The sequence below is a fragment of the Oxyura jamaicensis genome, chromosome 8 (assembly GCF_011077185.1).
Source record: "Oxyura jamaicensis isolate SHBP4307 breed ruddy duck chromosome 8, BPBGC_Ojam_1.0, whole genome shotgun sequence".
Taxonomy (NCBI): Eukaryota; Metazoa; Chordata; class Aves; order Anseriformes; family Anatidae; genus Oxyura; species Oxyura jamaicensis.
In genome coordinates, this window is record NC_048900.1 from 7,121,875 (window position 1) to 7,135,738 (window position 13,864).

Genomic DNA, 13,864 nt, shown 5'->3' on the forward strand with positions numbered 1-13,864 from the left:
TTTTTAATACCACAAGCCATAATTTATGGCTTCACATCTATTTAAATTCATGTATGAGCTAAGCACATTTTCATGGACTGGTACTTCATTAGGTAGCTGGAAGTAGCTAATCTCTGCTTGATGGAGGTCGGTTCCTCTTAGGTGTACTGGTGTTGAAGGACAGATCTGAACCTCACAGCTGCACGGGTCGAAACTCCTTAGGTGTCTCGTACCTCTATTTTAATGTGTGTACTCATTCAAAAGTGCATGTCCTGTTAACCTGGGGTGCATTTTTACAATAAAGGCTGTGTTTTTGGCAGTAATTGACACAGCTGGCTGTTTTTTGCCAAAGAGGGAAGAAGCAGGTGTCTCTCAAAATGTCTCTGAAGATTGATCAGTGGCACATTGTAAAATGTTGGTCTTTTCCACATGCTGACCTTTGGGGAGAAGCATAGAAAGTCCGTGTTGGTACTGTAAACTGCTGCGTAGTTCTGAGAACTTCCCGCACTCATTTTGTAAACATAGAATTCTTTGGGTTTTGCGAAACAATTTTAGTAATTTCTGGTTGTTGACTGGATTAATGCCCTTATTTCTTTTAATGGATTTTATATTCAGTTTTATTTATTTATACTGGAATTTCCTCCTTGAGCACTGACACTTTTCTACAGAGGTATGGCTATAATGGATTCTTTTTACTCTGAACATCAGTAATTGTAATGGTGATGATATATCTTTTGTAAGATTGGGGTTTCCTTAAAACATATAGTGCTACTTTAGTCTGGATTGTAATTTGGGTAATTATTTTTGAAGATGGGTCAGGTCAAAACACAATGACATATTTATTTGCTGTCAACAAAGTGCTAAGCTTATTTTCATAGTAACAGATGTGAAAGTATTCAGAATACTGAAGAATGCTTCAAAGGAGTCACATTGTGTAACATGCTTGATCAAATGTTGAATATTGTTGAGTGATAAGGAATAAATGACCCTTAAGTTTGTTTTAAAAATAAGAACAATAATGACTTATTTGTAAAAACTCATGGAATGAAATATGACAATTCTGAGAAGGATGTTGCAGATGAATGATTTTTTTCCCCTTAACCAAAAAGATGTTTTTTTTTTTTTTTTTTTTTTTTTTTTTTTTTTCTCTTTTTCTGTACTGAGCATACATGCCTACTAGATTCCAGGCTGCATGTTCTTCATATGACTTAAGGGAAGCAGTGCATTTATCTGTCACCTTTTTTTTTTTTTTTTTTCCTTCCAGTATCATCTCCCAGTGATATGCACATTGAAGAATAATACTTGCAGAATATAGTTGCAGGGCAGTCCCAGTGTTTAAGCCCGTAAGGATCCTTTTCATAGTTCCTAAGAAACGTTTTGGCTTAAAAGGATTTGAAGCATTAAAGATGGTAATAATGGCGTATTTTTTTTTGAATCCTCCATTACCATTTTGATCACGTTTAAATGTTGGTCCTTTTTTATGAAACAATAAGGTGAAATAAACTCCATATTTTGTCACTGGTATATTAAATACTGTATTTTAGATGTGGTCTGTATAGGTTGATATTTTAGATGGAAGACTTTAAGTACAGTTGTCTTTTTAGGAGAAATTCTTTGCTGTAAGGAAAAGTTAGGAAGTGTACTGTAAATGTAGAAGTACTCAGTCCAATGTGTAATTCTATTTGTTAGGAAAAAGTAAAGTTCTTTTGTCTTAACACTGCTTGCTTCACAGGGTTTCTTGCAGTGTTACTTGGTATAAGTTTCGATTTCTGCCTTTTTTTCTTTGAACAGTGTGGAAACGCCATGTCCTGTACATCTTTCACTTTTAAAGCTCTTGAAAGATAAAGAGATGAGGCAACTCGGTCACGTTTGTGTGCGTCTCATTTTACTTTTTAAAATATTTCGTAAATTAAATTTATTTTAAAATACGCTTCGCTTCAAGTGTTTTTTGAGTAGGGGAAGAGGCGGTGGCATAGCGGTGAGCCCACCTTTATTTGTATGTTTAGTTTTGAGCACAGCTCCGGGCGGGCCGGGCCTAGCCGCCGCCTCAGGGCGGTGCCGGGCGGTTTGAACCAAACGCCCCGCGCCCATTGGCGGCGCAGCCAGGCGGGGGCGGAGGCGCCGGGTTTGAAGCGGGGGGGGAGGCGCGGCCGTTGGGAGCCGGCTCCGTGCTCGTGCAGGTCCTGCTCCTGCCGAGGGGTCCAGGCATGGCCGCCTGGGAGCTGAGCCCCGCGGCGAGCCCTGGCAGGCGGCGCTGGGCCGAGGATGACGAGGCTCCCGCCGTGCTGGTGCTCAGCCACTTCTCCCGGCCGCCCTACCTCAGCTTCGGCAGCCTGCGAGTCGGCGCCTCCCGCACGCGGCTGCTGGGCGTCCATAACCCCAACGCGGAGGAGGTCGAGGTGGTCGTGGAGCGCGTCCCGGCGCCCGCCCGGGGCTTCAGCCTTGAGCGCCGCCGCTTCTCCGTGCAGGTACCGGGCGTGAGGCGAGGCGGCGCTGGGGACCAGGGGGCCCCTGCGGGGAAGCCGGGGGGCTCGTGGCAAAAGGGGTTTGCGAAAATTAGGAATAAATGCTTGCAGTTCGTAAGGAAATCTTCGTTATGGCTGATCGGTCCCGTGCTGACTTCTAGCGGGCAGTTATGACAGGTGTGTGCCTGTGGTGTGACTGGAACCTGGGAGGTCGGAGGGAGCTCTCTGGAGGTTGCTCACAACACGCAGAAAAAGCAGGCTGGACCCTCACCCTGTGGTATTTGGGTAGCTACTTCCTGTGGTAATTAATAAATATTAGCTGTTGCATGCAGTAAAACCGGCCAAAGCACACGCTGAATTAGTTATTATGTCTTCATGAAATGGACCTGCCCGGAGGCGGAACTCCTCACTCAGATGCTCAAAAGACAGGTCACTTTCACGCTCTTTGAATTTGTCTGTGGTGTAACCACAAATACAGCAGTTGGTCTGTTCGTATGGAGATCAGCAGAGTGCTGAAGTGATCTGGTAGGTCACTAGATGAAGAACTGTAACACAGATCTGGCACAGGGCTCCACGGCTTCCCTGTTTGTTTATTTTTTAAAAGTCTGCTTGTATTTACATATACTAGGGTAAAGTTGACGTTTAATAATCATTTGGCACTTCGTGATGTCAAAATATGCATTACTTCTGTCTACTGGTTTTCATTTGCTTTGAATACTCTTATCTTGGATGTTAGAGAAGTTTACATAAGTGCTATGTATTAAACATTTCTTTCTCTCCATTAGTCAGGACAAAGCATCTTTGTGTCTGTAACATGGACACCATTAGAGGAGGGCAAGGTCAGAGAACTGATAACTTTTGTTATTAATGGCATCGTAAAGCATCAAGCTGTGCTCTTGGGTGTTGCTGAACAGCCCGTGAAGAAAAAAGTGAGTATGTTTTTACTGTCTGAACTAATTTTATTATTTTGGCATAGTTGAAGCATACTGATTTTATTAGTTAAAAAGACCAATGCAGGAGAGTTAAAAATGGATAAATGTTGTTTGTGGGAGAGTCCGTTATATTTAAACTTTTTTTCAGCAGGCTTGCAAAGTAGATATTGGTGTATTATATTGCTTAAAGAATAAAACATGACCAAAAAAAATCAGTCATGGAAATAAGTTGTAGCGAGTTTTGGACTAGGTGTGTTGGTTTTACCTTCTTTTCTTAATATACCGGGTATTAATTTTATTGTGATGCTTAGTCCTTTGATGTGTTTTGATGTCTGTTCCAGTTTATGGCAATCACAGAAAGGTTTTGATTGGAAGTGGTGTCTGAAAATTGTCTTATCCTGCCTTCTGCTGAAAGAAGAACTTTAGACTAGCTTATCCAAGGCATTGCCCAGTCAAGTCTTGAGCGTTTGCAGTGAGGGAGATTTCACAGCTTCTATGGACATCCTATTCCTATATATGTATATAGGAGTGTATACTTATATATGTAATAATATTCCTATATATATTATTGTACATTGTATATAATACAATAATATAATGTCATTATATATAAATTATTATTATATAATCCTATATATAATGTTTGCTTCTACACACAAATGTACGTAGAAAGTCAGCATACTAAATTTTATTTATGGTTCTTTTTCAGAAGAGTCTCTGGGAAACTATAAAAAAGAAGAACATTGCAGAAACATCGGCTTCAATAAAAGTTAGAAAAAGAAATTCAAAAGTTAAAAATGTTAATAAAACCTTTCAAGTTTCTCAGAAAGTAGACAGACTAAGGAGCCCACTTCAGTCATGTGAAAATCAGAACACAGTGGAAAATAGTACATCCCCTGGAAATGACTCTCTTGCTGGCTCAGAAAATAAATTGCCTTTATCTCCTATTTCACCTGTGCTAGAGGAACATCAAAATACTGTTTGCACACCACTTTCAATGAGAAGATCTACTACTTTCTCAGATATTGCTGCTGCTGTACGTGAGGAGTTACTGCCCGAAATAGACAGCTATATCAAGAAATCTGTTGATAACCATGACGAATTGAAATCTGAAAGTGCATACAATTTTACTGGATTAGAAAAACCACTACTTTCAAATAATGAAGCAATTCTTAATTGCACAATCTCACCTGTTTGCACTCCAGAACATTCGGCATCTGTGCCCATTTTAAGTACAAGGAGAATTTTAAGTCCAGATTCTTTTGTAAATGACAATTATCATGCTGATGTAGATACAATAGAGCAGTGTGTTCCAATTCTGTCACCTGATCAGTTTGTGAAAGACAGCTTGTCAGATGTACAATCAAAGACTCCTAAACCTGAGACGGCTTTAATATCTTCTGCTATGGAAACTTATGTCGTGAAGAAATGTTTGCCCCCAAAATGGAAAAATAATGGAGACAGAGAGACAAAAGCACAAGTCCACGTAAACTACATGTTAAATGAAGTTTTTGAGGCACGTAACGTAGAATCACAGATACTTCATTATAGCAAACCCAAAGAAAATCAGTCCAATTTTCCTTCTACAGAGGAGCTCCAGACACTCAATTCTCAGGCAGAGCAAACAAAAAAGCGCCCGGTTCTTTCTGCCACAGTCATCAAAAATAAGCCTGATACTGGTGAAGGAAGAAGAATGGAAACCCTCCAGCCAAAATCTAAAAAATGCCTTAATAGCGCAATAATGGATTGTGAAAATGTGGTACCTGAATATACAAAGGTAGAAATATCTAAACACCTTCCAGTTATAGAGACAGTTTCAGCTGGAAATAAGCATCACAATGAAAAAATAAGTTCACATCCTACTAGATCAACTTCTTTGTGTCGTAAGAGGAAAAGTGAAATATATATAGAAAATAATAGAGTTACAGACCCACCGTATGCGGAAGAAGTGGAAAGAAAAAGAACTCTAACTAGTGTGGACAATAAAAAACGTACCACTGTGACACCATCGGCCTTCAAACCTACAAACCAAGAGAGAATAGGGCTGAAAAAGAAAGCTGGTGAGCAGTATCTTCATTTACCCCTTTTGGAAACATGCCTTTGATTATGAAATTTGTATAGCAAACTGAACTGTCTAGCAACAGTCAAGGATATTTCATCTCACCAAAATATGGGTTTTTGCATTTTCTTTTTTAGATATTATCTGTATTGTACAAGGCTGAAAAACAGATCAGATTTTTGGTTATATAATTGGCTTAAAATTTACTCGATTCTTTTGTAAACCTTGGCAATGACAGCAACAGAAAAAGTATCTGGCAGTTCCAGGGCAGAGTAATTCAAACTTACAGGAAACTTTTTCACTTGACAAGATTTCTGTCATGTGTACACTTACCATTGTGTATATTTGAATTCATTGCTGTTGTCATGCATTTTCAAATTTGTTGTTTCTGAGTCTCATTCATGCTGCCTGTTGTTTGTTTTTTGTGTGTTTTTTCTGTTTGTAATTAGTCTGCTATCAGTCTTGTGCAGATCTTTCTGTCTTTACAGTTTGCCAATACTACTTTACTTGAAAATCAAAACAAGTTGACTTCTTGTATTTCAACATACTTTGGGTTTCAAAATCCCAGATATGCTTTGGAATACAAGAATGTGTGTCGCTAACTGAAGGAAGCACTCCATTTGCTGAATCTTCATGCAACCCCTGCAACATAATTACCAGGAAAAAAGTACTATGGCTTTCAGATTAAAATAGCATGTGCTGCTTTCTTCAGTTCTTCAGATGATCTATTCTATCTAGATATGATTTTCGGCCTTGAGTTCAGGCTTTTTAAGACAGTCTACATAAAAACTCACTAGGTCTGTGTCCACCAGGAAAAGCAGTATTACCTACCAGATTATATCTGTTCCTCCATTAGCATAAGGGTAGGTGGACTGAACGGGAAAATATTCTGAGCCTACAATTTCTTAGGTGTCTCTTGATCCTGGCTGTAAAATGCAAAAATGATAACAGCTTTGAATTACACTTTTTATAGCATTTTTTCTTGCAAAAAGTAACTTGGTATTTTAATTACTTTTGGAGACAACACAGTAGGTACTGCTCATAGTAGTGGAATGTGATCTTTTCTTTGTGACGCCTGAAAGTTAACTTTGAAACATCCATCCTTAGAGTAATCCACCTGAAATCCAACTTAAAAGCAATCAAAACATTATTACAAAGTTATTAGAATTGCGTGAGAGACTGGAATAAGCATGAAAAAAGCTGAGCATGAGTGCAACCTGTAATTTATGATTTCTTATATTTTTTTAAAAAATATTTTTTAAATAATCATATTTATGATCTCATTTTTTTATTATTTTTGAAATAGCATCATTACTGGGTATGAGGCAGCAACCATAGACTATTTGCAAAAGCATACATATTTTTAGTCTTCATTTGATGTCAGCATAAAGTGTTTGCATTAAGTGTGTGTTTTCATGTGTTCAGAGTTAGAAAGTGTGTATCTATTTTTTCCCCGTGTTTTAAGCCCTTCTACCACTAGCTGGTAGATAAAACTTATCACCTAATACCTTGATGCCTAAGGTAATACACTCAGGCTGCTACGAAGTGAACATCAATGTAGCATGCAATCTAACTGTGGGAAGAGGTGAATCAAGCTCCCAAAAGCCATGCATTTTACCCAGGTATTCATAGAATACACAATTACACATATCCTAATAAATATTTCTACCAATTAGCTTTGTGTTTCTAGGATATGTTAATAAATCTAAAAACCTCAAAATGAAGGTATTTACAAATGAAGGGGAACAGCTTTTTTTTTTTTTTTTTTGACTATCTGCAGGATACAGAAAATCTTCTGCATGTTGTGTGTTAATGTGTTTCTCCATCATCAATAGATTGCTAGTATGGTTCATAGGGGATCATTCCAGTTCTTTGCTGTATGAGTGATATGAACCTTAATATGTTAACTTTCACTGACCTTTTCATCGCTCGTGTGTTAATACTTGTAGGTTCTTCCCTTCAGAGAGCATCAAAAACTGCCAATAAAATTAGTAAACCCATTGCTGGATTGGCTCAGTCTCACCTGACATTTTTGAAACCATTGAAAACAGGTAGGTAGACTTCTGGTATTTAGTGGAACAATATCCACTGAACTGAATAACACAATTGCTGTACTGCTGTTGTCTATAGTTGAGACCCAGCTGAGCAGAGCTGGGATGAAATAGGTTGTACCCACAGTGAAAAAACAATTATTAGAAAAATTTATATACCTTTCATAATGCATTTGCACTGCTCATAAGAAAATTGATTGCAGCATGTGGTCAGCTGAATGTAAATGTTACTTTCCTCCATTTTTGCATGTAAGTGTAAAAAACTACAGGTGTGTTCCCAGGGGACTGATGGATATCAGTGAAATGCTTCTTCCACATCTGGTAAAATTTTAATGCAACAGAATGCCTAAGAACAGAAAACTACCCACCAAAATGATACTGATTTTTGCAAATCTATTAATACTAAGTTGATCTGATCAGAAAAATCTATTTATAAAATGGCTGTTCCTGGCAGTAATACAACTCGACTTGGTTTTGATCCAAGATATGCATTAAAACGTATTTTAAAAATATATTTTTAGATATTTAAAACAGAGATATTGAAAATAATAAGAATATGGGTTCTTGTATTTGTTCTAGTGGTTTAATAACTTAATAACTGCAGGATTTGTGGCTAAAATTTATTTAACAACAGCTGATTTGAAAGTCACTGAAGATTCTAACAACCTGTATTTTCCTGCTAAAGTGCTAAATAGAGTATCAAACTTTAATATTTTCTACGATGAGACACATAACGCTTATCATATATTTCAAGAAAGACTATTCTTTAAATAGCAATCAAAGAAGGAGGGACTTATTTCTTTATTTATTTTAAGTCATTCCTAGGCACCCAATGCCTTTTGCAGCTAAAAATATGTTTTATGATGAACGTTGGAAGGAGAAGCAACAACGAGGTTTCACATGGTGGTTAAATTTTGTACTTACCCCTGATGACTTCAACGTAAGAACAAACACCTCACAAGGTAGAGTACAAGAATTTTCCCTTTGTCTTTTAATGTTCTTAAATGTTACATAAGGTGCCTTATTGATATTAGTGAATAGGGGTCCTTGTTTAACAGTAACCCCAACTCATCATTTTACTTTGTGTAGCATTAAGCTTTTCCATAAGAGTAGATATTTTTTTGTTTTTCAATTTCTATATATTATATGTGTTTCCCTGTTCAGCCTTTGACTTAATACTGCGATAAACTTAAAGCAGATATTTGGTGATGGGTTTCAGTGACAGTTGGGCTAAAAAAAAAAAGTATACTAAACCAAGGGCAATTCTAACATTGGGGATAGTGCTGTCCATCCCAACAGAACTTTATAGCGTTTCAAGTCTTTTCTGAGTCATATCTTCCCCTTGTGAAGATGATGCACTTGCTCATGCCAAGCGCAGTGTACGCCACATGGGAATGGGAAGCTTGCATTGGAACAAGGAATACACAGTGGAACTTGTGGCTGCAATACCTCTCTGTGGGTGTTGAGTGGGGAATCCCCACCTGCTGAGAAACATTAGAGTTGCCGCTGTATTAAAATGATGATAATGTACTTCTCTCCCTATTTTCAACCTAAAATTCTGAAGATTATCTAATTCATTTTAGAACTGAACTTCCAGCCCAGCCCTTATTAGCCCTTTACTTTAGGAAATAAGTGTTGTTATAACAAATATGTGGCTAATGTTCCTGTACCTGGCAAGACATATATAATGCAACAAACAATAAGCTTCCTGAGGAACAAAATTGTTACACAAAAGTAAAATAACATTGTGAACATAGGGCAAAACTACCTTTGTTTGAGATGTAAAGGCATGCCTTCTGTGTGTGTATTTAAACAGTAAATGCAGCTGCTGTTATCTTGGGAGAAGAGAACCATCATAAAACCAGTGTTCCTAAAGCACCAACAAAAGATGAAGTATCTCTAAAAGCCTATACTGCTCGTCGTAGACTGAATAAGTTACGACGTGATGCTTGCCGTTTATTTACATCTGAAAAAATGGTTAAAGCTATTAAGAAGCTGGAAGTCGAGATTGAAACTCGACGTTTGCTAGTTCGTCGAGACAGACACCTCTGGAAAGATGTAGGTAAGAATGATAAAAATTTGCATACCTTCTTTTCTTGTAAGTCGAAAAAAGATGGCGCACACACTTAGTTGATTTAATCTAAAATAGATTGTTAGGAATGTTATCTGTAATATGAAGTGTTTGCTGGATGTAAAGTTATAAGATGTTCTCTTGCAGGAGAGAGGCAGAAAGTCCTTAACTGGCTTTTATCTTACAACCCTTTGTGGCTGCGTATAGGTCTGGAGGTGAGTGCAGAATATGTGGTCTATAATCAAAGTTTTGGAGAGATCTAACACCCTTTTGAGTAGGGAGCATTTCAGGTTTCTTTATATTTTCTGTTTTATTAATCCAAGTAGGTTCAATTTAGTTATAGTGAGTTTACATGTCTTTTGTTGTATTATAACAGACTTGCCTTAAAAACGTTTACCTTATTAAAAAAAATAATAATCAAGAAAAGTGAGAATTAACTCCTTGACCAATAACAGAAGAGCAGTTTACAGTTAGTTTGACTCTTAGAGGAAAATGCATCTTTCTTAAGAGAACTACTGATTGATTGATTCATGAGATATAGATGATCAAATGCTTTTACATGAGACAGAATCTTCTGAAATTTCCTTTGGTTCTAACCTTTAGTCAATATTTTGAATAAATTCATATTTAGAGGCTAATTACCATTTGGTATTACAAAATTTCAGTATTAAATGATATTCACAAACACATATATCGTTTAAGGTCATTTTTAACGGTTATACTTTTTTCCCTTTTTGTTCATATTAGACTGTTTATGGGGAACTGATATCTTTGGAGAGCAATAGTGATGTTATGGGTTTGGCAGTATTTATTCTTAATCGCTTGCTCTGGAACCCTGACATTGCAGCAGAATATAGACATCCCACTGTGCCTCACCTTTATCGAGAAGGTAACGGGTATTTCCAAAAACAGAGTATTTGTAGCACTTAATTTTTGAACTGACACTTAATAGGTTCTATCTTTTTAGGTCATGAAGAAGCTTTGTCAAAATTCACACTGAAAAAAATGCTGCTGTTAGTTTGCTTTCTGGATTGTGCCAAACAGTCCAGACTGATTGACCATGACCCTTGCCTCTTTTGTAAGGATGCAGAGTTCAAGGTAAGAGAGCTGAGATTTGAAGTCTTTGTCCAACGTTGTTCTATGTCTGAATGTTCTGTGACTGAATGTAGGATGCATATTTTTTATTTTTTTTAATACTTTAACAAGTATTGGCTGTTGATGCTTTTATGTGAACGTTCTCAGTATATGGTCTCATAGTTATGAAAAAATTTCCCAAGAAATCTTTGAGGTGTTGGTTCTGTAGAAAGGACTCTGTTATGTTGCATTAACTTGCTTTCCTCTCTGAAGTTAAGCTTCTGCGATATTTTTAAATATCACTGTAGCATACTACAGCAGATCTTAAACTCCAAGTAAGTTTGATGGGCTTTTCTCCTGTCTTTTGTTGTTTTGCCGTAATAAGAGATGATGTAATATCTGTCGTAGAAACTCTTTGATTAACAAATGTCTTTACTATGCTGAAATAAAATTTCCTTTATTTCACTATGTACTGTGTAGACAGACTGTGAAAAGTGTTTATTTTTGTAAATATTAGTATTTAAGGTGTGCTTTTGTTTGTTTGCTTTAAGACGAGTAAAGACATTCTGCTGGCAATTTCTCGAGATTTCCTGAGTGGTGAAGGTGACCTTTCCCGTCATCTTGGTTTCTTGGGACTACCCGTCAGCCATATTCAAACTCCACTTGATGAATTTGATTTTGCTGTAACAAATCTGGCTGTGGACTTACAATGTGGTATTCGTCTTGTGTGCGTTGATACAGAATTATTTTGAACTATTCATTTTCTTTTATATATTACTTAATATGAGCTTAGCTAAGCTATTAAACTGTGAATTTCCTTTTTTTAGGAGAGCAATGGAACTTCTCACCAAAGACTGGAATCTTTCAAAACAGTTGAGAGTTCCTGCAATAAGTCGTCTACAGAAGATGCATAATGTTGATATTGTTCTTAATGTCCTTAAAGAGCGAGGAATTCACTTGAAAGATGAGAGTGGTAAGGCCTAGAAATCAGAGTTATTCTGAGCCCATTGTAGGGACTAGTGCACATTTCATTTCTTTGTTTTATTTACTAGGTGCTTCAATTGACTGTAGGGATATTGTGGACAGACACAGAGAACGAACATTAGCACTGCTGTGGAAAATTGTCTTTGCTTTTCAGGTACTATTCAATTACTTTTTCATTTGTTACTAATTGCAAGTGAGAGATAATGAAAAAATCAGTCCTTTAGCAATTATTTGTTGTCTGTAATCAAATTTCAAAATGTGGAACAATTTACTTTGTACGTTTGAAGTGCAATGCAAGCATTACATGACATCCCTAACAGTACATTTTAACAATTTAATTATGCTCTTTCTTGTATACCTTCATAAAAGCTTTTGGAGGGGGAAAACAAAACAAAACAAACAAACAAACAAAAAAACACACCAAAAAAACCCACAACTTTTGAGCTTCTGTTGTTATGCTACCAGAACTGATAATTAGACTAAAATAATGTTGGTCTCTAAATGCTGGTAAGTTCTTACTAACTGAAAAAGGAATGTGGGAAATCAAATTTCGAATCAGCTTGTGAGGTCACTCTGACAGACAAGTATAGAGTAAGCTCTATCCTTTTTACTGTATCTTTTTATTTTATCTATACTGAAGCTACATTTTTTAAACTCTTTTCCAATTATCTCGAAACAGTAAATTTGAAGAAACAGTAAGCTGTTCTTTAACAGTTTCCAACAAAACAGTGAAAGTGTGGGTTTAAGTTCTTTATTTCAAGCAGTTGGTAGCTGCCACTGCCATCTATGCTGGCAAATCGAGATTACCACTACTGATTCAGTGTGGCAGGTAGAGCGAGTGGTTTCTCTTTTAAAATGATATATATATATCATATATATATATATATAAATAAAACTTATACATTTGTCTGCTACAATACATGGCAAAATAAAATCTTTTTTTTTCTTCCTAATAGGTGGATGTTTTTCTTAATCTGGAACAGTTAAAAGAAGAAATTGCGTTTTTAAGGAATGCATATAAGATAAAAACACAATTGGGCACTCTCAAACTTTTTTCAAATTGTTGTAGAATACAAGAAGATAACAGTCATAGCTCCTCACTTCAAAATCACAGTGAAAACGTGAAGCTGCTGATGGCATGGGTTAATGCTGTTTGTGGATTTTACAATATCAAGGTAAAATGCTTACTCTTTAAAGAGCACAATTCTTCAATTTCAAATTCTTTCATGTGTAGTAACAGCCAATGGTAATTAGTTTTAAACATTCTTCTCAACTTTATTTAATCTGATTTGGAATAATCACCTTACTGTGGATGTATCTGCAGAAGACAAATTTGAGTAAAAGGATTTCCCCTTCTAGCTAGTCTCATGTATAAAAATTCCTTTTAAAAATATAGTTGAAGTCTAGTTGGAGGTGTTTTTTTTTTGTTTTTTTTTTCAACTGGTAGTCATCCTAAACGTATTTGTACATAAAATTTTCACCATTAGTAGGAACTGTGAGCATTAAACTAATGTTTAGGCCGAGGAGGATTCTTTTCCTCAGAAGTGTTTGCTCAAAGGGTCATGTTGTTGGTTTTTCCCTCTAAGAAGAGCAGCCCTGTTCAGACTTGACTCTGGTCAGAGTACTGTCGCACTTGATAGTTTTTCCTGAAGGGCAAAATAGAACATTGGAAACTGATGCAAGTCCAGGCCTTATTTCTGCACTGAAGACCTTAAAAGCTATCTCTAGAAGTTTCCTGGGGATCCTTCGATAGAAATACCGTTTTCTTTTTGGTTTCTTAAGTCTCTCTCTTGAAGATTCACTGTGTAGTGATTCACACCTGTGTTGCAGGTTTCTTACAGGTATGTGCCAATGTACAGTGAATGTTCAAAGGAAGTACTAATTTTGTAGCTTTTTCTCTTTGTCTAAAATAAATTTGCGGAATTCATACTTTGTCATTTTCAAAGGTGCAAGATGAAAAATTCTATATCCAGTTTATACCAATTAACTGGTACCAAAACTTCAAGGAACTTGTAACTTACTGTATTTTATTAAACAGGTGGAAAATTTTACAGTCTGTTTCTCAGATGGTAGAGTACTGTGTCATTTAATTCATCATTATCATCCATGTTACGTGCCTTTGGAAGCTGTGTGTCAACGTACAACTCAAACAGTAGAGTGCTCAAGAACTCATATGGTGGGACTAAACTTATCCTCATCCTCAGAGTCTGATACTTCTCTAAATGTTACGGAAGGAACATTTGACCAAA

The 13,864-nt window shown here is 36.7% G+C and overlaps 1 protein-coding gene across 2 annotated transcripts in view; it reads left to right on the top strand.

Moving 5' to 3' along the window:
* The first annotated feature begins 2,142 nt into the window (after positions 1-2,142).
* Positions 2,143-13,864, top strand: part of ASPM (assembly factor for spindle microtubules) — a 28,475-nt gene continuing 16,753 nt past the window's right edge. For both annotated transcript variants that reach the window (XM_035333439.1, XM_035333440.1), the window contains exons 1-14: positions 2,143-2,447; positions 3,230-3,373; positions 4,086-5,436; positions 7,385-7,486; positions 8,302-8,448; positions 9,303-9,548; positions 9,705-9,772; positions 10,305-10,446; positions 10,525-10,655; positions 11,183-11,358; positions 11,459-11,604; positions 11,684-11,769; positions 12,572-12,790; positions 13,654-13,864. In XM_035333439.1, coding sequence (XP_035189330.1) covers positions 2,187-2,447; positions 3,230-3,373; positions 4,086-5,436; positions 7,385-7,486; positions 8,302-8,448; positions 9,303-9,548; positions 9,705-9,772; positions 10,305-10,446; positions 10,525-10,655; positions 11,183-11,358; positions 11,459-11,604; positions 11,684-11,769; positions 12,572-12,790; positions 13,654-13,864 — 3,430 coding nt within the window. In that variant the 5' untranslated portion in view covers positions 2,143-2,186. The remainder of the gene's footprint in view (positions 2,448-3,229; positions 3,374-4,085; positions 5,437-7,384; positions 7,487-8,301; positions 8,449-9,302; positions 9,549-9,704; positions 9,773-10,304; positions 10,447-10,524; positions 10,656-11,182; positions 11,359-11,458; positions 11,605-11,683; positions 11,770-12,571; positions 12,791-13,653) is intronic.